The 24,927-nt window shown below is 38.2% G+C and overlaps 1 protein-coding gene across 4 annotated transcripts in view; it reads right to left on the bottom strand.

Moving 5' to 3' along the window:
* PRPF18 (pre-mRNA processing factor 18) overlaps positions 1-23,517 on the bottom strand; it is a 58,081-nt gene extending 34,564 nt beyond the window's left edge. For 3 of the 4 annotated variants that reach the window (XM_060006263.1, XM_060006264.1, XM_060006265.1), the window contains exons 1-5: positions 23,323-23,517; positions 9,012-9,089; positions 8,871-8,897; positions 6,221-6,325; positions 4,171-4,284 (exon numbers count right to left, since the gene is read on the bottom strand). In XM_060006263.1, coding sequence (XP_059862246.1) covers positions 4,171-4,284; positions 6,221-6,325; positions 8,871-8,897; positions 9,012-9,089; positions 23,323-23,388 — 390 coding nt within the window. In that variant the 5' untranslated portion in view covers positions 23,389-23,517. The remainder of the gene's footprint in view (positions 1-4,170; positions 4,285-6,220; positions 6,326-8,870; positions 8,898-9,011; positions 9,090-23,322) is intronic. The other variant, XM_060006266.1, reaches the window with a different exon arrangement.
* Positions 23,518-24,927: the final 1,410 nt, after the last annotated feature.

Here is a 24,927-nt window from a genome sequence, read left to right as displayed (position 1 = left end):
TGATCCAGCAATCCCACTCCTGGGTATATACCCAGAAAAAGTGAAAATACTAAATTCGAAAAGATACATGCACCCCAATGGTCACAGCAGCACTATTTATGATAGCCAAGACATGGAAGCAACCCAAGTGCCCAACAGGTGACTGGATTAAGAAGATGTGACACACACATACACACACACACACGCACACACACACTGGAATATTACTCAGCCATAAAAAAAGAATGAAATTCTGCCATTTGCAACAACATGGATGGACCTGGAGAGTATTATGCTTAGTGAAATAAGTCAGAGAAAGACAAATACTGTATGATATCACCCATATGTGGAAACTAAAAAATAATACAAATGAAAGTATATGCAAAACAGAAACAGACAGATATCGAAAACAAACTTGTGGTTACCAAGGGGGGAAGGAAAGGAGAGAGGGACAAATTAGGGGTATGGGAGTAACAGATACAAACTATTATATTTAAAATAGATAAGCAACAAAGATATACTGTATCGCACAGGGAATTATACCCAATATCTTGTAATAACCTATAATGGAATATAATCTGCAAAAACCTGAATCACTATGCTCTATACCCGAAATTAACACAATACTGTAAAACAACTACTTCAATTAAAAAAAAAAAAGTTAAAGAAGGAGAGCATCTTAAAAGCAGCAAGAGAAAAACAGCTTGTTTTGTACAAGGGAACCCCGCTCCCCCATAAGACTATCAGGAGATTTTTTTCAGCAGAAACTTCGCAGACCAGGAGGGAGTGGCACAATATATTCAAAGTGCTAAAAGAACAAACTTCCAAGAACACTCTACCCAGCAAAGTTATCATTCAGAACTGAAGAAGCAACAGTTTCCAGAGAAGCAAAAGCTAAAGGAGTTCATCATCACTAAACCAGCCTTATAAGAAATGTTAAAGGGACTTCTTTAAGCTGGCAAGAAACGGCACTAATTAATAACAAGAAAACATATGAAAGTACGTATCTCACTGGTAAAGGTAAATATATAGTAAAAGTAGTGAATCACTCATAAAGCTAGTATGAAGATTAAAAGACAAAAGTAGTAAAAACAACTCTAACTACAACAATTAGTTAAGGGCTACACAAGACAAAAAGATGTAAAATGTGGTATCAGAAAAATAAAACGTGGAGGGAGGGGAGTAAAAATGTAGAGCTTCAGAATGTGTTCAAATTTATGAACTTTTAGACTGCTCCAGTTATTTCTAAAATAAATAAATCACAGGGATATAATGTACAGCATAGTGACTAAAGGTAATAATACTGTATTGCATATTTCAAAGTTACTCAGAGAGTAGATCTCTAAAAAAAAGTCCTCATCACAAGAAAAAAAAATTTTGTTGTAACTCTGTATGGTGATGAATATTAACTAGATTATTGTGGTGATCATATAAAATCATTATGCTGTACACCTGAAATTAATGTTATACGTCAATTATACCCCAGTTTTTAAAAAGTACATAAGAAACTCTAGTATTTGGGACAGGCTTGAATAAGATTAGAATACAGCAGGTTGTAATAAATTAATATTAAAAGCTAGGAGATTTTTCAAGTAATGAAATGAGCAGTAGAAAAATTAAATCAGGTAACAAAAATTGAATAGTTCACATTAGCATTTTAAACTATCTTTTGATAAGGAAAATGACTCAAGAGATAGAAGAGAAACAAATATCGGTGAAATGAAGCATTACAAAACCACTTACTCTTTCCAAGAATTTAAGTTAGGAAAGTTCAGATAGGACTGAAAATAAAGAAAAACAAATTGATGTGCACATTAATAATATAAATGAAGAAAAATTTTTAAATTCATTATGCTTTAAAAAAAAGTTAGGTTTTCCCTGGTGGCGCAGTGGTTGAGAGTCCGCCTGCCGATGCAGGGGACACGGGTTTGTGCCCCGGTCCGGGAGGATCCCACATGCGGCGGAGCGGCGGGGCCCGTAAGCCATGGCCACTGGGCCTGCGCGTCCGGAGCCTGTGCTCCGCAGCAGGAGAGGCCACAGAGGTGGGAGGCCCACGTACCGCAAAAAAAAAAAAAAAAAAAGTTAGACACAGAATCACCGTATGATCTAGCAATTCCACTTCTGGGAATATATGCAAAAGAAGTGAAATCAGGGACTCCAACAGGTATTTATATACTTGTGTCCATAGCAGGATTATTCACAATAGCCAAAAGGTAGAAGTAACCTACATGTCCATCGAGGGTGAATGGATAAACAAAATGGGGTCCATATATACAATGGAGTATTACTCAGCCTTAAAAAGGCAGGAAATGCTGACACCTGCTACAAAGCAGCTGCACCTTTAAGGCAGCATTCTAAGTTGGAAGGCCAGTCCAAGGAGCCTTCAGATGACCTCAGCCACAGCCCTCACCTGACTGTATCACATGCAAGACCCCAAGCAAAAAACTGCCCAGCTTAACTTAGCCCAATCGAACCACAGACCTGTGAGGGAGAATGATAAATTACCTTAGGTTACTAGGTTTCGGGGTGGTTTGTTACCATCATAGATGACTGAGAAAGATTTTATAATAATGAATTGTTTTAAGCTGTAAGTTTTGGGGTGGATTGTTACACAGCCACAGATAACCACACCTGTCTCTCACTGAAAGAGCAAGTTAATAAGGCCACAGAAGATCTGAACACCACCACTGTAACTGACATTTATCCAAAGCATAAAACATACTCTTTTCAAGAGTCCATGGAATATTCGCCAAGACAGACCATAAGCTGAGCCATAAAACAAGATTAGAGTCCTAAAAGTAAAGCTAAAATTATTAAAGTTTTAGAAGAAAATACCATCTCTTTAAGACCTTAGGGTAAGCAAAGATTTCTTAAGCAAAACACCAAAAGCAATAACCATAAAGCGAACTTCATCAAAATTTGGAAGTCCTGCCCATGGAAAGGCACCATTAAGAGAACAGGTAAGGCCTAGACTAGGAAAGAACAGACACAAAACATGAATCTGTATATCTGACAAAGAATCCAGAATACACATAAAGAACGCCTACAACTCAAAAATAAAAAGACAAACAACCCAACTGAAACATGAACAGAAGACACACTGCATAGAGAAAGATATGGCCAATAAGTCTATGAAAAGATGCTCATAATCTTTAGTTATCAGGGAACTGTGAATAGAACCACAATGAGATCTACCACAATACAAGAGAATGGTTAAAATTTAAAAGACTAACAATAACAAACACTGATGAGACACTGGAAATATTTGGCATTTCCTAAAAAGCTGAACACACATTTACTCTTACTATACAGCAATTCCACTTCTAAGTATTTACCAGAGAGATAAAAACATATTTACCCAAGAGGAATAACACAGATCCAAAAAAGATCTGTGTAAGAATGTTCACAGCAGTTTTATTCATAACAGCCCAAAGCTAGAAACATATTCTGATATATTCATACAGCTGAATATCATCAGCAATGTAAAGGAACAAACTACCAACATCCACAATAACATGGACGAATCTACAAAATATCACACTGAGCAAAAGAAGCCAGACACACAACCTCTAAATTCACTGGCAGGGATAGAATTTAACAAGGTGGCTGCCCAGGAGTAGAGGAAGAAGAACCCGGGGACTGGCCAAGGAGGAGTGCTGGGGAACTTCCATGTGTGTGTGATGAAAATACTCTATATCTTCATAAGGGTAGTGGCCACACACTTGCATGTATTTGTCAAAAGGCACTAAACTGCATGCCCAAGATGTGTGCTTTTTAAAAGAAAATTAAAGAAAACCTGGGACTTCCCTGGTGGTCCAGGGGTTAAGAATCCGCCTTCCAATGCAGGGGACACAGGTTTGATCCCTGGCAGGGGAACTAAGATTCCCACATGCCGTGGGGCGACTAAGCCCGCACGCCACAACTAGATCTCGAGTGCCACAAGTAAGACCTGATGAGGCCAAAAACAAATAAATAAATAAATACTGAAAAATAATAAGTAAAAAAAAATAAACTCACGCACACACAAAATTTAAAAAAAAAAGAAAACTTACATTCAGCAGCAGTAATCTGGCAACTTTATTTTTCCTTTTTTCTCTATAGTAATGCAATTAGTTGAACTCTGTCGAAGTCCATACTATTCTCATTTATATGGTACAACGACATTCTTCGACCTTTGTTCTGACTTCTTACCTTGTTAACTTCTGGTGTGAGGATCTCTATTTTTCTTAAACGTTGAAAAGCATCGTAATCAGTTTCTCCAAAGAGTCTGATTGGTTCTCCTCTTTCTCTTAATCTCCTGATAACCTATTTAAAAAAACATATCAAACAACAATAGTAATTCCCTATGTCATTAGTAATAGTAATTCCTATTTTAGGAGACCAAACACTTATTTTGGTAAGTGAAAAGTAGATGCAGAAAGTAAGTTATATTTCTTTTTCTTTAGTTTCCACTAACAGATATCCTGAATTATTGTCACACCTTAAATAACCCTAATGGTTTAGGTCATTTGGCGAGTGTTTCAGAAAGGACCAATCTGTGTAGTAGAATACATAAGAAAAACATTACAATGGGAGGGAGTGATAACATTTATAAAGAGAAAAAAATAAAATAAAACCAAGCCTGGAGTCAGCGATAAGTCAATGACCATAGATAGCCATGAGTCGGCACTGCAGTACTACATTAAAACCAAAAACTAGTCCCTCAGAAGAGAAAGTGAGTTACAAATGGAGGGAGGGGGACGTGCAGGGCTTTTGAGGGCCTGATAATACTCCTCCTTGACTTCGGCCATCGTTACACGAGTGTGTGTTTTGTAATTATCCACTATGTCGCACATGTTTTACACACTCTTTGTATACATGTGGTATTTCATAAAAAGGACAAACAAGAATTATAATTAAGAAAATAAGTTATAATTTTAAAAATACCAAGAACTTTACCTGGGAACATAAATAGTATCACACTTAGAAACCACTGGGCTCCCACTGGATTAAATGAAACTCGGTATTAAAAAAACTTAAGAGGTCGTCTAGTGCTATCTCCAACCCATGCAGAAATGACCTCAAAAACACCTTCGTCTGGTCCCTGTCTGACAAATGACAAAAATCACACCTCTTCATGAAACAGCCCATCCCATTTTTGGACAGATATGTTATGCTTCTCAAAATAAATGAAAAGCTACCTCTCTCAATTATCTCAGTTCTTCTTTATGAAACGACAGAGAATATTCAATGCTTTTTCAAAATTAGAACTGTGGTCAATGGATATTTTTAAAAATCTCAAATATTCTTCGTTTCAGGCCAAGTATTCAGAAGTCCTTCATCTAATTTTCACACACGGCTTCTGGAGTCAGCCCTCCTTTCCTCTGAGAGTTTCCTTTTGCTCAAAGTTAATTTCGTTGTGTACCTTGTGTACAGTCTGAATTCTTTTTTCACAGGAATATCTTTAAAATTTTGTTGTTGGTGTTATTGCTGAAGGAAAATAATAGTTGATATTGACCAGGGTATCGGCAAATACTATAGCTGAGAGTATGAACTGCTATAACAAGTCTGCAGGGCTCTCTGGTAATATGTATCCAAAGCCTTAGGCATGTATATAGTCTTTAGTCATTAGAACAGACTCCAGAAATCCTGTTTCTAGAAAATTTTCCAAAGCAAAGTAATCATATATTATTACACATGCAATGACATCTGTATGAGGGTGTTCATCATAGTATGATCTAAAATAGGGAAATGCTGAGGCAAACTAAATGACCATTAGCACAGAATTGATTTTAAAAATAATAAAATAGTTTTTAAAATATTATGGGAAATTATGCAGTCATAAAGGATCATACAGATCTCTGTATTTTGACTTAGAAAGATGTATTAAGAGGAAGTAAGTTACAAAACACTAACTTTCTTTCTTTTAATACATAATTTATATTATTTTAAATAATTTAGACAGCTTATCAAGTATAATTATTTAGAATATATGCATTTAATTATACTTAGAATGTGTTTAGTTTTTAAAGTTCAGAATGATACATTCTTTAAAAACAACTTAAGACATAAGATATTAGACAACAGTACCTAGAAAAGCAGAGATTAATTTAGAACCTCATAAAGAAAATTGAACTAGAATACTGTGCAGCTGGCCAGTTAAGTCATTTTATATGGGAGATAATGACAAAAGTTATTGGAAAGAACTAAATGCAAATGCTGTGGAGTTTTTTTCCCACAAAACATTCATATAAAAACTTACCTCTTGCCTAGAAAGAGTCATGGGTAATTTTTCTTCTGCCAGTTCAAGTTCTAATACTGGATTCGATGAAGTTAATGGTTTCTCGTCCTCCTCTTTTGGCTGTATCTACATTAATAGCCAAAAGAAACGAAATTCTCCTTTTAAAATATAACATTGTTTAACATTTATCATCCTATATATTAGGTATTCACTGAAATTAAACATGTTTTAAATATTGAAGGTTTTCTAAATGTTCCTCTGAGCAAAGAGCTCATAATCGATGTACATGCTTGTGAGAGCTCAGGGACACCCAAGCAGAGACCATGCACCCAGGAGACAGCATTCTTGCTACAGAAGTATAATGGTTTCCACAATCAAAAACTTTAAAAGGCTGAAATTTAGACTCATTTTCTCCCTAGACTCCATGATTTTTACTTTCTTCTTAGAAACAATCAGCTTGCTTCTCCTCTTTGAGAAAATCATCTTACAGGGTTATTTGATCCTTGCTCTGGGTTTAAAATGAAGACCAAAGAAAGGAACTGCTCTCTAACAAAAACCTGTGAAGCCTCAAGCTCCAGCTCTTTCCTCTCCTGATTTTCCTCTACTGATTTTTGAAAGGTGTTTTTCCAAGTGCACAGGCATCACTGCTGGACATGCAGAAAACTTTCCGATGCTACACAGAACTTGCCCACAAACTGAGCTGTGAATCTTGTGGGAAAATAATGAAAACCAGCACCTCTCTACTCATAGTACAGAAAGAACAGAGTGGACATTCTTGCTCATATGAACCTGCAGAGAAAAAAATTTCTTTATATATTTTCTTGAGTCTGCTGCCCAAGTCACAGTTTACGAAAATTGAGTTCAGCAATTTATAAGCCCCACTGTGTGGTCTGTAAAAAAGATACTGAAACATGGTTTTCCATCTGAACCATAAGACAAATCTAAGGTGCCAAAAGAAGATCAAAAAACAAAAAAGATCAACATTAAGGAAAAACTGACATTTAGTTAAGAAAGGCTATATGGTTAAAATGATATAATTTATGATTCTATAGATTAAAGATTATGTTAATCAGTGTTAACAGTGGTAACAGAAAATTTAGGTAAAAAACTAAACTTTCATATTTTCACAGACCAAATTAGCATCAAGCCTTTAAAAAAAACGGTAACTGGTTTTTATAAAAGAATAAAAGCAACACATGCTGTATTTTCATTACTACCAAGAAGGAAATATTAAAGGCTTTATATCGAAAACCCTGTGCTTTCTTTTTAAGCATAAAAACAGATATTGCTCCCAAAATCTCAGGATAAAAAGCATTTTCAATTATAGAATGGCAGTGATTAACTTTAAGGAAAAGATCTGAGACATTCTGTCAGCTGGACTCAAGGTTACAAGCAGCACCTTTACAGTAATGATTTTGCTTCACTGCTTTCCTCTATATAAGCAAGAAAGTACTGCCATTATCACGGAAGCAATCTAAACAAAGCAAAATCGTCACTGTTTAAATTATTTTCCTACCTTATCAAAAAGTTGAAAACAATCAAATTCAGGGATCTGGGAAAGCAACAAGTCAGCAGACTAAAACGCATGGTTAAGTGATTCTTATTCTAGTTCAAGTGTGAGTTTAGATAATGCTGGGCAAACAAAAGATGAGAATTCTTCTTTCTGAATATCTATTCGATGGTTATTTACATAAAACGTATCTTAATTTCCTAAACTAGAAGCAAATGAAATCAATGTACCTATGGAAAATATCAAAATATAAACTTTCATATTTTAGAAACCTATCAGAAATACATTTTCAACACTTGCCCTCTCCCAAAAGTACCAAAAGAAAGCAAACGCATATACATACCATTTGCATTCCTCATGCTTCTTTCTAGAAATGCTCTGCCAGATAAAATTAATTTCCAGAACTTTCTCCATTACGTGCACAAGAGTATTATTTTATATTGATGTTTCACAAGCAAAAAGTCGATTTCAAATTTATGATTTGTCAAAATTATTTCAATAGAACCTCTGAACTTTGTTTAAAAAATTATTCAACTAGATTTAGCCTTCTTATAAAATAATTTAAACACAACTTCACCTCGTTACCTTTAACCCCTCCCAATAAAAACCCCAATATATTATTAACCGGTAATCTCAAAGATAATTTTAGTCATGCTTCTAAAGTATACAAAGTCTTCCAGATAACTCATTTATTTCTAACAAATATTTCAAGATCACATTTTCTATCCAATAGACTAAGCAGTGTTTGAAATGTGATACCTTATTACACAAAATGACACTGTATCTCAGGCAGAGGTACTTAGGGCCAAAAGGGATTATTAACATTGCAAACGTAAAAACAATGGCTTAAAATATTCAGGAGAAAGCAGGGAAAATACCACTGCTAATGCCACTGCTGTTGAATGAATAAAATCTTTTGAATCCTTTAAAACTGGACTTTTATTGGGAGAGGTGAGGAGAGGAGTGGTGGTGATGGTGATGAAAATGAGGCAGTATCAGATCCAGGACTTAATTAAAAAGAAAAAAAATCAAGCTTTGATCTCAAGCCACTTCATGCTGTCCACAAAAAGCCAAACCATTCCAAGCCAAAAGTCATGCATGTATTTTCCTGAATTCAAGATTAAAAAAAAAGAAAAAGGAAAGAAAAACAAAAACTCATACCTCTCCAGATGGCTTCTCATTTATAGGCTAATGTATAACATTAATAAATTGAACAGAGATCAATCGTTTTGACACTTTAACAACAGCTGTATAAATTTAAACTCAGAAACATCAATTTAACATAAAAGCAGGCATTCATACCTTGTAGCCACATCTTTCAAAATATGCTTCCTCTTCTTTTTTTGCAAGTTCACTACGCTTGAAATATTTTTTATTTTCCTATTGAAGAAAGAAGTAAGTTAATGTCTTTGGGTAAAATTTCATGTCCCTTGGTCAACAACCTTGCAAGTTTTTCAAGAACTGTAAAGTTTTTTCGTTCACGGAGATTATACTGATTTCCTGAACACACCACCTGTGCTCAGCCCGTTCTAAACATGAGGTATTTCTCTTGCAGCATCAGTTTGACGGACATATCCAACAGCATAAAGAAGAAACCACCCACATTTTCCAAATGTTCACATTGTTTTTATTTAGTTTCTCAGTGTCTGAATTCAATTTCTACAAATGGGTTCATTACGAACCACGTAAAATGAGACACTCTAATTATTTTCTCCTAACAGAGCCAACCAAACCAAAATTATGGTAGCTTCAGCTGACGTGTTAGATCTCATTACGAAGAGAGCTCCAAGGGTGTGTCCAAATTCTTTTTTGTCATCTAGAATCTCACTGTAATGATCAGCTGTATTAGTATTAAACAAGTTTTTATAATAATCGAGACAGAATGGTTTTGGAGAGTCTCTTTAGTAAAAAGATGGTTCAAAGGTATTTGTTTTAATATGACATGCTGTTAAGAGACAAACTCTAAATCTAGTGTGGCAGGTGGAAAAAAACGGTTAGTTCTTTCCATGCTATGCATAAAATTATCCTGTTAAAAATGCAGTCCCCTGATCATTTTGTAATGTATAAAACTATCAAATCACTATGTTGAACACCTCAACTAATGAAATATTTTACATCAATTATAATGTAAAAAACACAGTCCCTAATTTGTAGGCTTGTTACTATCTGCTTCTTAGATATTATGTCATTGATAACTTAGCTCAAATAAAGATACTGCCCTACTTTACCAGTAGTAACCGAAACAGTACCTCAATAATACCTCCACACGTGTAGTTAGCACCTCACAGTTCCAAAGCTCACTCACTCAGGCAGTGATCATCAATGGATGCTAAAACCCTGACAAGAAAGTGTGACGATGAACAACGGAAAGGTAAGGCTGCCGCACTTGAACCCACTGCTCAAGTTTGGCATCAATACCACGTACGTCCTATGTGAAACACATCGGAAGTACACAGCAGACCACTTAGAAGTGTTCTCCCTAAAAATCTAAATCGGAATCTAATCAAACAATTAACTTCCAGCTTCCTAGAAATGTAAGGAATAGAGGAAAAAGCTCAAAACACCACTGGGAAGCAATCAAACACGAGCACATTTTACAAAACTAGCCCCAGTTTCTCCAACAAGTTGATGCATAAAAAAAAGTGGGGGACCTGGAAAATGTTTGCAATGAAAAGAAACTAAGAGTCATAATAAACAAATGTAATGAGTGGACTTTGTGTGGATTTGATTTGAATAAACCAACTGTAAAAACATATATATGTATTTATTTTAATTCAATTGGGGATATTCAAATGCGAGAGGAGTATTTGATGGTATTAAGGACCCAATTTTAATTTTGTTGGTGGTGATCTTAATTCTATAAAAACATGGTCTTATTTTCTAGAGTTATGTGTGTTGAGGAAAGACAGGAATTCATTATACAACTCTATTGGTGTGTATGTTTAAAACTAACAGCTCATAACAGTTTTTTTAAGTTCATTCATTAACTCAATAAATATTTACTGACTTTTCTGCTGTACCCCAAGCACAGCTTTACAGGTATAAAGATGAAGATGTTACCCGGCGTACAGAACTGATGGTATCACCTGAACATCAAAACTACTCTAAGAAATGTGGGCGCAAATAATACTAATCCCACTGTGGAGGTGAGAAACCTGAGAATTAGAAAGTTCAGGTGACTTTCCCAGAACTCAGTGAGCCTCATGGGTTAACAGAAGCAGGATTAAGAACACTGGTCCTTAAATCCTTTGCGCTGATCTAGTATTCAAGTTACAGTTCTTCACTCCCAAAACTCATTTCAGCATCATAAATTGTTCCTTTTGACTATGTAGCATGTACTCATCATATTTCAAATAAGTGCGTTGACAAACGTACTGGCGGCCTCTCAGAATGAGCTGATACATAGGAAGAAAGTAAAAGGACTCTCCAGGCCAGAGACCATGGTCCAATCTTTAACGATGGTATCTTTTACTACCGTCTCTCAATTCCATTGAACACACCTAACAAAACCTTATGCCTTGAACATCAATTCTCAAAATGTGGACTTCTGGGGGGTCCCTAAGACCTTTTCAGAGGTTCCACTAGGTAAAATTCATTTTCATAATAATACTAAGATATATGTGCCCACCCCTTTTTCACTGTGCTCAGACCTGCACTGATGGTACAAAAGCAATGGTGACGAAAACTACTGGAACCTTAGCATAAATGAAGGCTAAGTTTATGTACCAGTGGTCATTGTATTCTTCACCACCATGCACTTGCAGGAAAATAAAAAAGCCAGTTTCTCTTAAGAATATCTTGATAAAGTACAATTTTACTAAATCTCATCCCTGGAGCACATGGCCTTTTAATATTTGGTATGACGAAATGAAATGAAATATATGAAGCACTTCCACTATATAATGGCGTAGGACAGTCCCCTCAAAGAAAAGCAAACTGGTTGATTATTCAGACCTGCATATCTGGCAAACAGTTTCTCAAAACTGAACAGAGCAAACCTGTCACCTAAAGGAAAACAATGATAGTATTTGTTGCCTATGATAAAATTCCACCTGTCAAGCGAAAATCAGAAGGGTAGAAAAGTGGTATCCCTCACTGTGAACTGGATGGCTTCCCAATACTTAAAGGCTTTTCTGATGAAATCAGTGGTGACGTTAACAAATGTAATTTTTAAAATATTGTCTAATGAAACACACCAACATTTAGAAGATCTGCATAACTCAGCAAAGTTGAAAAAACTCATGATGTTAACAAACGCAAGAGTTCACAAAATCATGCACAGGCAAAAGATCTATGACCAGGATAAATCAGAATAGATCTAGAGCAGAACAGGTCAATGGGTTTTAGTACACGAAAAGTCTATTGATATGTGTCAGAATCTAAGCTCTTAGCTAATCTTTAAGAAACTTACCACTTACCCAGTTTTGGCGTAGTATCAAAGAAAAACGTCCACAATTACTGAAAAGGCTATTAAAATACTCCCTTTTCCAACTACCTCTGTTTCAGGATGAATTTTCTTCACATACTTGAACAAAAACAACATATTACAACAGGTTGAAAAAAGAAACAGGAGAATCCAACTGTCTTCTTATATACCAGAGATTAAAGAGATTTGCAAAATGTAAAACATGCCATTCTTCTCACTAAATTTCATTTGTTTTGGAAAACATAGTTTTCGTAAAAATGTATTATTTACGCTAACATGATGGATTTTTTATTGTACTTGTACAGAGAATATAAATATACATTTTCAATATCCCAGTTTTAATTTCTAATAGAGTAATTATCAATAAATACATTCTACATAAACAAAGCTCTCTGGAGCTATCAGTAATTAAGAATGTAAAGGGGTCCTGAGACCGACAAGTGTTCTGTCCTACAAGAGTCCACTTGCTGGCACTGTCCACGCCTGCACCTAGCTCTTAAATGCTGGGAAACCACTTGCATCCCAATGTTGCCCACTGATCCTGATGTATTTACCCATCTTTCTCTCCTATTGTCTACACTGATCATTATTCATTCTCCATTCTCTCAAACCTCTAAGCCCTTTATTTCTCCCCTTATTTCCAGCAAATGACTAAGTCACTCTACAGAGAAAAGGGAAGCCAGCGAACAAGAACTCCGAATTCCTCCCAGCACCAATCCCTTCTGCATCTCAGAATGGAAGAGGAAACCCTCGCCCTAAGGCCAACCCCTTCCAGCTGTCTTCCAGATCTCAATTTCTCCTGCCTTTCTCATAGTCAGTTATCTATTTTCTGCATCTTCACCTTTTCCTTCTCTATTGGCACAAATGATCATCACTTACATATGTTCAAGACTCTGCAACCTTAAAGGAAAAATTCGTTACTCTGTGCTGGGTATCATGCTAAGTACCAATTACAGCAGAAGGACAATAAAACATTTCTCTATTCGGTCTCCATTTCCTCACCTCCAGTTCTCTTTGCAGCTGCCCAACAACTGGGAGTCCATTCTTAATGCTCCATTGAAAAATCCCCTGAGGCCATAACTAACTAGGTGCAAAACTAAAGGATCTTCAAGTCAACTGCTAATTCCCTCCTTCTTCAATTGCTTTCTTCCCTTGGCTGTCAGACAACTTTCTTGTTTCTTCCTTAACTACTGGTTTGTTCAGATTTTCTATTTCTTGTTTTTTTGTCACTTATTTCACTTTGATTTTCCAATTTATTAGAACATTTAGAACAATTAGAACATTAGAACAAATAAACAATTTATTAATGCATTATTTGCCCTAATTATTGTTTTATTATTTACTGTTTTCCAGTAAGTTTCATATTGGTTACTATAGTTCTTTATTGTTTCAATTTCAGGGTTTCCTCAGTTTCTGTTAAACGAGGGTTTTTTTTTTAATTAAGTGGTTTCTATATTTTTATAAATGAAAAAAGCAAGTGCAGAAGAGTGAATCTAGTATGCTACCGTTTGTATTCAAAAAGGAGAAAAGATATTTGCTTCTTCACATTTGCTTTTATATGCATGAAATAACTCTAGGAGACCCCAAAATTGATAATGTTAGCTGCTTTGGAGAAGGTGAACTGTACAGCTGAGGGACATGGGTAAAAAGGAAACTTTTTATTGTACACCCTTTAGTATGTTTTGAATTTTGAATCATTTGAATGCATTACCTATTAACAATACATTTAATTTTTGAAAATTAATTTGCTTTTCATTTTAAAGAGTCCTAGTGAGAAAAATATAAACATTTTGCTTCATACTATGTGACCCCTCACTTCAGGGCAACAAAAGGTTGTCAAAAACAAAAGGGTGGGGCTTCCCTGGTGGCGCAGTGGTTTAGAGTCCACCTGCCGATGCAGGGGACACAGGTTCGTGCCCCGGTCTGGGAAGATTCCACATGCCGCGGAGCGGCTGGGCCCGTGAGCCATGGCCGCTGAGCCTGTGAGTCCGGAGTCTGTGCTCCGCAACGGGAGAGGCCATAACAGTGAGAGGCCCACGTACCGCAAAAAAAAAAAAGTTCCCTACCATGTTTCAGATGTCACTCTGCACACTTTTGTTTAGAAACAAGAGCAGTTTATATAAGAAAAGTTAAGCAGTGACTTCTAATTATAAAACATTATTTTATAAAGCACACTGAAAACATACTTTGAAATACAAAGTATGGTGGATACATTCATGACAGAATTGAAATTGTAGGATGTAAGCATTAATAATACACCCCCCTTTATAGGTAAGTCAGACAGGGTAGAGAACTTGCCCAAAGTTAAAGAGCTCTCTAGTCATGGAGCCCCAATGAGACTTTAGGACTTGTTTACTCATTTCACAAATTTAGTTTCCTTTCTGGCTATACTCGAAGATTTTGAACTCTAAGTTTGCTGAATTAACGACAGAATATACAACAGAACCCTACAAACACAAGTCTGAAAGTGGCTGGTAAGGATTTTAAGACACCATGTGAACTGACAGTACATTTATTTGGGTTCTCTCCTAAAGCACCTGACCTTTCCTTTGGGCCTCTCACTCCTGCAGATTTTAGAAATGAGTTGAAAAGGGTATAAAGAGCACTTCTCCTTTTAAAGACAGAACCTAATTCCTGTGTGGTGCTTCATACATGTTATTCTTGGACTTTGTCCAAGCTGTACTGTCTGGATTATAAACTGAGATTCGCGGGTCTAAAGAGTACAAGTCTTTCTACCACATCACCAGAAACGTCGGCCCACACTAATAAGGGAGAATCAAAATTTAAAAACCACAGGCAACATGACTGTCACCATTTCATTAATTAGAATCATCATTCCTTCAATCAGATTAAGGTTTTTTAGTGTTTATATAAATGAAACAGAAACATCATCAAGAGTTCTACAAAAAGACACGGGAGAGCTAACAAATACACAGCCTGGACATCCAAAGCAGAGCAATACGTGTGAGATCACGAGCCACACGGCAGGGTCCGTTTCTGGCTGAAGAATGCAAATAAGCCTTAAAGAGCCTGAGGTAATAAACCTAATGGTTGGGCACTCAAACACAATTTAAAGAGACACAATGATTTTCAAAGTGAAAGAACTGTCAACTGTCAAGGGATCCTGTTAGCTAGGCAGTATGTATTCTCAATGATGCCATCCAAAATAGAAAACTATACCAAAATCTCCCCTGCACAGGTGAATTCTATGTACTTCATAATCATATATATTTATATCATTACATATAAAATTATGTAAAAATGTATGAAAGAAATAACACCAATCTTACAAAGTCTTTAAGAAAATAAAGTTAAACAGACACTTACTGTATGATCCAACCACTCCACTCCTAGGCATTCACTCAAGAGAATGAAAGTATATGTCCATACAGAAACCTGTACACCAATGTTCACAGCAGCTTTATCATAATAGCCAAAAAAATGGAAATAATCTGAATGCCCATCAACAGGCTAATGAATAAACAAATTGAGGTATATCCATACAATGGTGGAATACTGCTCAGTAACAAAAATAATGAAGTCTTGATACAGACAAATGCATAAATGAATCTCAAAATTATTAGGCTGGGGGCTTCCCTGGTGGTGCAGTGGTTGAGAGTCTGCCGATGCAGGGGACGCGGGTTCGTGCCCCGGTCCGGGAAGATCCCACATGCCGCGGAATGGCTGGGCCCGTGAGCCATGGCCGCTGAGCCTGCGCGTCCGGAGCCTGTGCTCCGCAACGGGAGAGGCCACAACAGTGAGAGGCCCGCGTGACGCAAAAAAAAAAAAAAAAAAAAAAAATGATTAGGCTGATTGAAAGAAAGCAGGTAAGAGAGGAACATACTGAAAAATTCTGTTTACATAAAACTCTACAAAATGCAAACTAATGTAAAGTAACAGAAGGCAGACCGGTGGTAGCCTGTGTACAGGGTGGGTAGGGCACAGGTGGGGCAGGAAAGCAGGATCACAAAGGGGCACAAGGAAACACTGGGGTGAGATGAACATGTTCACTCTCTTCATTGTGGTGACAGCATCCAGGTGTAAACATGGCAAGACTCACCGAACTGTACACTTTAAATATGTGCGGTTTACTGTGTGTCAATTATACCTCAATAAAGCTGCTTAAAAAATAAATAGCACAATATGGAAGCAACCAAAGTGTCCATCAACAAATGAATGGATAAAGAAGATGTGGTATATACACACAATGAAATACTACTCAGCCATAAAGAAGAATAAAATTTTGCCATTTGCAGCAACATGGATGGACTTGGAGGGCATTTGCTAAGTGAAACAGACAAAGACAACTACCGTATGATATCACTTGTATGTGGAATCTAAAAAGTACAACAAACTAGTGAATATTTTTAAAAAACAGACTCACAGATATAATAGAGAACAAACTAGTGGTTGCCAGTGGAGAGAGGAGAAGGGGGAGGGCAATATAGTGGGAGGGGAGTAAGAGGTACAAACTATTAGGTATAAAATAAGCTACAAGGATGTATTGTACAACACAGGGAATAGAGCCATTACTTTATAATAACTATAAATGGAATATAGCCTTCAAAAATTGTGAATCACTGTACTGTATACCTGTAACTTATATAATATTGTACAGCAACTATACTTCAATAAAAATAAAATTAAATTAAATAGTGGTAGCATTTACACTGCCTGACATTACAACTCACCAGAATGCGACAGCAATCGAGACAGTGTGGCACAGGCATAAGGATCAACAAACAGATTAGGACAAGGGAGCAGAGCACCCAGAACGGAGCCACAGTTAAACTATTACTGAGTTTTGATGATGCCAAAAGCAACCAAAGGGAAAAGAAAAATATTTTCAATAAATGGTGCTGGAACAAATGGATAATCACATGGAAAACAATAAACCACACCCCTACCTCCCATCATACAAAGAAACTGATTCAAAAAAAATTTTAACTGTTTGTTATAAAACATGAAACCATAAAGCTTTTAGCTCTTATAATAAGAGTATCTTGGGCTTCTCTGGTGGTGCAGTGGTTAAGCATCCGCCTGCCAATGCAGGAGATATGGGTTCGATCCCTGGTCCGGGAAGATCCCACGTACCGCGGAGCAACTAAGCCTGTGCGTCACAACTACCGAGCCTGTGCTCTAGAGCCTGCGAGCCACAACTACTGAGCCTGCACTCTAGAGCCCATGAGCCACAACTACTGAGCCTGCGCTCTAGAGCCCACGAGCCACAACTACTGAAGCCCGCGTGCCACAAATACTGAAGCCTGCGCACCTAGAGCCCGTGCTCCACAACGAGAAGCCACCGCAATGAGAAGCCCAAGCACCGCAACGAAGAGTAGCCCCCGCTCGCCACAACTAGAGAAAAGCCTGCGGGCAGCAACGAAGACCCAAAGCAGCCAATAATTAATTAATTAATTAATTTAAAAAAAGAATATCTTACTCTCCTGAGTAAATGTCTAGGAGTGGAATAGTTCGTTCACGTAGCAGGCCTATGTTTTCTTTTTAAGACATTACCAAACTGTTTTCCAACAGGTTATACTATTTTATATGCCTAGATAGGATACGGTCAACAATCACCATGAAAAATTGGTAAGTTGGCTTATTACATACACCAGAATGGCTGAAATTAAAGACTGACAACACAAACTGTTGACACAATGTAAAGATCTGAACCCTTTTACTTTGCTAGTGAAGGTGTGACACGGTCCAACCACTTTGGAAAAAGGTCTGGTGGATTTCTATAAAACTAAACCCATAATGTACACCATGGCACAGCAATTCCACTCCCTAGCATTTTCCTAAGAGCAATGAAAACACGAGACTTGCACAAAAGGGTCCACAGCAGATTTACTCATAATTGCTAAATCCTGGAAACAGCCCAGCTGCCCATTATCAGAAGAACAGATTAACAAACTGGGTCTATTTGTATAACGGAATACTTCTCAGCAATAAAAGGAGTAAACAACTGATACATGCAACAACATGAATAAAATTCAAAACATTATTCTCATTAAACAAAGTGGGTCATATAAGAGTACACAGTATGATCCCATTTACGTGAAGTTATAGGGCTGGCAAAACCAAGGGACAGTGGAAAGAAATCAGTACAGCAGTGTATTCTTGGGGGAGGGGCTGACTGGAAGGTGGAACGAGGGTAGTATCTGCACCTTGATACAGACTGGGATACACAGGCATATGCATTTGTCACAATTCACTGAATGGTAGGTACACTTATGATTTGTGTATTTCTTCATACATAAAATTTTGCTGACATACCAAAGAAAGTATAAACGAACACTGAACACTAGTCAATGATATACACGCCAAATTATATTTTGGCAATTATGTTACATTTTAGGGGTAAAGTGTATCAATGTCTGTAAATTAATCTGAAATGCATAAAGATCAGTACATTGTCTTCATGACCCTGTCTGCAGCTGGAAAACACTTGTCTATGGATTTGCTGTTCCAGAAGAGCCGCCTCACCTCTGGCCATTTCAATTGGTTTCCCAGCCTTTTATGGTTTATCTGTGAGAGGTGAAACAGTAATGACTTAGCTTGTGAGTGCCTCTCGTCAAATTGTGGAGAAGCAGCCTTCCACTACCCTAAAATGTTCTGCCTGTTTTACTATTCTGAGGTAAAAGTACTTTCTGCATTGCTAGATGGATTGATGAATGGATATACAATGATGGAGAGATGGACAGTTACATGATAAAATATATTAAAATATTAATCGCAGGTTTAATCGCAATATCTAGATGGTAGGCGTATGGGTGTTCACTGTATAATTCTTTTGAGTTTTCGGTACATTTAAATTTTTTCACAGTGAAATGCTGAGGAAAATAAATCTTCTTTGCAGATGTCAAAACATGGTATCAACATGACAAACTCCCTACCACACTGTTTTCTGACTATACCAAAAAAACATGAAAGGCTCCTAAATGACCACTAAAGAAAGAGGCACTGGAGAGGATTACAGAAGACCGTGCAAGCAAAGCAAGGAACAAGTGTGAAGAAAGGCAAGTTCAAAGGCCTGAATAAATGAAACAGGTTTAGAACTGGAACAGCTGATTGGTGGTAGGGATAAATGGGCACAGAGATTTTCACCAGCCCAGAAATGACTGGTTCTTGACCTTTTTGTCAAAGATCACTTTATTTTTTTTATAAATTTATTTATTTATTTTTGGCTGCGTTGGGTCTTCATTGCTGCGTGCCAGCTTTCTCTAGTTGCAGTGAGAGGGGGCTACTCCTCGTTGCGGTGCGCGGGCTTCTCACTGCAGTGGCTTCTCTTGTTGCGGAGCACGGGCTCTAGGCGCGCGGGCTTCAGTAGTTGTGGCGCACGGGCTCAGTAGTTGTGGTGCGCGGGCTCTAGAGCGCAGGCTCAGTAGCTGTGGCACACGGGCTTAGTTGCTCCGCGGCATATAGGATCTTCCCGGACCAGGGCTCGAACCCGTGTCCCCTTCACTGGCAAGTGGATTCTTAACCACTGCGCCACCAGGGAAGCCCCAAATATCCCTTTAATAATATCATCAACAGGAGGAGGGGAAGAGGGGTCACATGTATACATACATGCTAAATTTTTTATAATATTTCAAGGAACTGATGGATATTCTGAAGTCCATCCAAAGGCTCCACTTAAGAACCCCTGTTACAGATGGCAACTGAAATCTAGAGGTGAATATGAAATTAATGTAAGAGAATTTTCCGTGTGAAGAGAAAGTAGCCTAGGCCTGAACTTTAAGGAAAACCAACATTTAAGGGATAAAAACTAAACAATAAAAAAACAAAAAAAAGAAGCCGCCTGTAAAGGAGATCAGGAATAAGCAGCCTGAGAAGAAGGAAAAACAGGACGCTGTGGGGTAAGAGACGTCAAGGGAAGACTGAATAAAGTGGACCAGGGCTTCCCTGGTGGCGCAGTGGTTGAGAGTCCGCCTGCCGATGCAGAGGACACGGGTTCGTGCCCCGGTTCGGGAAGATCCCACATGCTGCAGAGCGGCTAGGCCTGTGAGCCATGGCCGCTGAGCCTGCGCGTCCAGAGCCTGTGCTCCACAACGGGAGAGGCCACAGCAGTGAGAGGCCCGCGTACCGCAAAAAAAAAAAAAAAAGAAAGAAAGTGGATTAGCCGAGTGCAAATGCTGCTGAGGTTAAGAAAGCATGGAAATCACTGCGGCCCCTGATTAGGATGGATTTAGTGCAACTGTCAGGTAGAAATCAGGTTAAGGAGTGAGTAGGAAATAAGAAGAAGCTTGGCTGTAAAGAAAAAGGACAGCTGTGTTTTAAAAAAAAAAAAAAAAAAGATGGGAGAGATGTGTATGTCTCAGTGCTGCTGGAGATAAGCCAGTAGAGACTGAAGACACAGAAAGGAAAGAGACAAGTGCTATTCAGATTCTGATAATGCTACAAAAGATGAGAGCTGGGCTCCAACATGTAAGTGGTAGGTTTGACCCAACATATAGCCAATATCTCATCCACTTTAACAGGGGAAAGGGGAGGAATTTCTTGCCTGATGGCTTCTCTTTTCTCTGTAAAACTGAAAGTAGGTTCCTTAAAGAAAAGGACCAAGCATTACTTTTTAAAAAAAATCCTCTGTGGCACACAGTGTAGTATCTTGAATATAGGAAATATTCAAAAAATTTTGGAGAAAAAAACAAAGCTAAAATTCTACACAAAGTCCATGCTCAAAACTGCAACTAATAAAACTGCTAATTAAGCCCCACTGAGTCGTGCAGTAGCCTGGCTTTCCACCTAAATGAGGCTTTGCAGTTCAATGAAGACTCACCAACACCGGGGCGCCAAAGCGCCGGCATTCTAGCGATACAGATACCGCACTTACCTCCAAGCAGTTACATCACGTAGAGCACTTAGCACAGCTGATAGGAGGTTAACAAAGGGGCTCTCACAAGCTGAGTGTTTACTATCCAACTCTCAGACTAACAATAAAAAGCTGGGACACCATGCTATCGATAGGACGGATAAACAACAAGATCCTACTGTATAGCACAGGGAACTATATTCAACACCCTGTGATAAACCATAATGAAAAAGAATATATATGTATAACTGAATCACTTTGCTGTACAAATCACAGCAGAAATTAAACACTACATTGCAAATCAACTATAGTTCAATAAAGCTTAAAAAAAAAAAAAAGCTGGGACATCACTCAAAATGACCAAAGAGGAGGTGGCGCTTCTGGAAAAACAATACAACAGAAACAGGTGTTCCCCAGCTACAGAAAAGGATAATGAAAAGGATTCACTGACCCCCAACCAGAATTGTTTTTAAAAATGAAACAGGATGGATTAAAACAGTGAAACATATGATAGAATCACATGTAGTTAAGACAAGAAATGTTGCATGAAACTTTTTTCATACGTATCTGATGAAAATACAAATTTATTTCTTACTGTGGCTAGGGCAGTGAAAAATAACATGGCTTCGTCATCCGTGGAAAGAGCATCCTAACTGCCCTATGCACCAAGCAGAGCTGTTGTAAAGCTCAAATGAGAAAGCATACTAGGGTGCTTTTCACATGTTAATTTAATTTTAAGTAATTTAATCGTTAGGTCAACCCTATCAAAACTAGTTCTATGTTCACAGGGTGGAGATAAATAAACAGCCTGTCTGTAGTGGTGAAGAGAGCAAGCTTTAGAGTGGGAGAGATGGATTCAAATTCAGACACTATCTCTTGCTAGCTGTGCGATTCTGTAAATCAATCTAACTTCTTTTAGCTTCAATTTCCTCATCTATAAATGGGAGTAGCAGTAATTTTATGGGACTGCTGTACAAATTATATGAGGTATGAGACATGAAGCATTCTGCATAATGCTTTGCAGATTACTATTAATATTACCAGAACTATGACATTCAGTATTTTAATCTCCATTTCATGTATTTCCTTTGCTGGTATTAATTGGGAAATCAATCTTACCTTCTGGCCAGGGTTATCTGAGTAATTAAATCTACTATCAAATTACAAAATGAAAGACATCCCAGAAAAACAGTTTATATGTGATGATAAATTAAGAACAATTATGTAGAATCAGTGTTTTTGTAATTGATCATTTTTAAAGGCTGGTCTATATCCATGACAAAGAACCTGATTATGCAAACAGCACTGTAAGCCCTGAGAGTGAGCTGAGCTCTTCGTGATTCAATTTCCCTCTAAAGCACTTTAAATTTCAACACCTGGTTCTAACACCCACTATGCATTTCAACATCTAAATTAGCTTTTTCAAATACTCCGAAACCACTCATCAAAAGAAAAAGGCCCCTGAGTTACAGATGAAAATATCAAGTTACAGCTATGGACAAGCTCTCTCCCCAGCTTCCCGCGCATTTGCTAAATAACATTCTGTTTAATTAGCTCCACTTTGTTAATTGTTTTTAAAGTTTCAAAGATTATGAAAGCTGCCATCTGCCAAGCTAACAATCCCAACTTACTTGCACTACATCATAAACATCAATCATACACGACATCCAAAGACCTAAGTCAGACTGTTCTCAAAGTGTGGTCCACAAGATCCCTGGAGTCCTTGAGACTCTTTAAGAGGGTCCCTGAGGTCAGAACTATTTTCAGTACTAAGGTATTATTTGCCTGTTCACTCTGTTCCCATTTATACGAAGGGTGAAAAGCAATGCTTCACGAGAATCAAGACAATAGCACTAAACTACCAGCTGTCACTGATTCTTCAATGCTCAGCACTAATGGGGGAGGGGCGGCAGTTTCACTTAACTATCTCCTTGATGAAGTAGTAAAATTATTAACTTTATTAAGTCTTGGTCCTGGACCACATCTTTGTAATATCCTGTGTGACAAAACAGGAAGTATACATAAAACACAAACCCTTCCTAAAACGACAGAAGTGAACGGCCAGAAAAATTGGGGCACGTCCGAAGAATACCGGCAGATGGGAACGGGGATAAGGGACAGGTGGGGCGGCGGGTAGAAATCGCCAAAATCTCGGGTTTTCCTGCAATTCCTACACCTCCATCCCAAAAGCTCCCAAGTGACTGCCAAGGGCACAGCGGTCTAGAGGGAGTCGCTCCGGGGTAGCGGAGGGGCTCTGGCTAAACCCAATCCGGCAAGGACCCTTTCAGTACCGTTCCCCTCCCCCAGACTCCCCTCCCCCACGCAAACGCTCAGCTCCTCCGTCGCCAACGCCCCACGACCCCAAGAATCCTCACCACCAACAGGTTCCTGTCCTCCACCAGCTGCCGCTTCCGGAGGATCTCCGATTTCAGAATGTCCATCTTGCTGCCCGGGTTGAAGCTCGAGTTTTCTTCTTCTCTCTCCGGCTCCCGGAACCAAGCCTTTTCATCCAGCCAGCCGCCGAGAACCCACTACACATAGCGAGCCCAAATACCGAAGGGCAACAACTGACAGAGCCGCTTCCGGCGGAAGCTGAGGTGAGCGAGAGGAAAGAGCGCCCCAGGACGCCTGTTGTTGACGAAGCCGCTGAGGCTTAGCGCCCCTGGCGGCGCCCTCCGGCAGCGCGCTTGTAGTTTCCCATCCGTAGATACGTGAACAAACGTGGGCTGAAACACGAGTCTTCTAAATCGATGCTGCATTGTTTAATAAGTTATATACCTATGTCAACTATACTTCAATTTTAAAAGGAGAAAAAAGTTATTATACCTACTTGTACCTGCTAGGTCAGGTGCAAAAGCTTCTTAGCAAAACACCTCAATTATGTTCATTAATGCCAGATCTTTACTTATTATACGAGAAGTCCACGTCGGAGTTCCTGAAGTTACCTGCTTGCCAAAATCAATGTGCTGGAGTGAGAAAACCCTGGACAATAATACTAGCTCAAAAGTATAGTGTTCATTGCTAGCCTGTGAAACTTCCAGTAAACTTAGGCAATTACATCCATTTAAGTCATTTCAGAAGTAGAGTTGTCTCTCCTCCCTGAGTTCTAGATTGCTTACATATCTTGGTGATAATTGAACATTTACTCCAGGAAACTGAGATGATATCTTTGGTCACGTGTTCAGCAATCAAGATTTTCAGTGAGATGATTGGAGATGTAATCAGAGATTTTCATTTTTTAAGTCCAACCCAAGAAGCAATATTAAATTGGGGAAAAAATTATATCAGAGATTTTAATTTTTAAAAGACCTAAAAACTGGGGCTTCCCTGGTGGCACAGCGGTTAAGAAACCGCCTGCCAGTGCAGGGGACACCAGTTCAAGCCCTGGTCCGGGAAAATCACACATGCTGCAGAGCAACAAATCCTGTGCGCCACAACTACTGAGCCTGTGCTCTAGAGCCCATGAGGCACAACTACTGAAGCCCACGGGCCTAGAGCCTGTGCTCCGCAACAAGAGAAGCCACTACAATGAGAAGCCCGCGCACCGCAATGAAGAGTAGCCCCCCTCCCCCTCACAGCAGCTAGAGAAAGCCCGCGCAGCAGCTAAGACCCAACGCAGCCAAAAATAAACAAATAAATAAATAAATTTATTTTTAAAAAGACCTAAAAACTGTTTACAATGCATTTATTTTTGGTTCTATGCCATTGAAGCTGTTTTTAAATTTCTAGTTCAGTCATTACTGAACAATATTTGACATGTTACTTTTCCCCACCCAAAAAGGAAAGATATTATTCAGTTCAGTCGGTTCGTAATGGGTGACATGGTTTAGCAAAATAAAAGAGGTTTGTTTCGATTTACAAAGTATTTTTATTGTATACGTGTGCGTTGGGTTATATTTCATCTGAAAGATATCTGACTTTTGCCAGAAATAAATTAACATAGGAAGTTAATTCACTCTTTGAGCTAAGATGCTTTGCTA

This window comes from Delphinus delphis, chromosome 2, assembly GCF_949987515.2.
Source record: "Delphinus delphis chromosome 2, mDelDel1.2, whole genome shotgun sequence".
NCBI classification, from domain to species: Eukaryota; Metazoa; Chordata; class Mammalia; order Artiodactyla; family Delphinidae; genus Delphinus; species Delphinus delphis.
The sequence above is the reverse complement of the archived record's forward strand: the minus strand, read 5'-3'. Positions and strand labels throughout refer to the sequence as shown.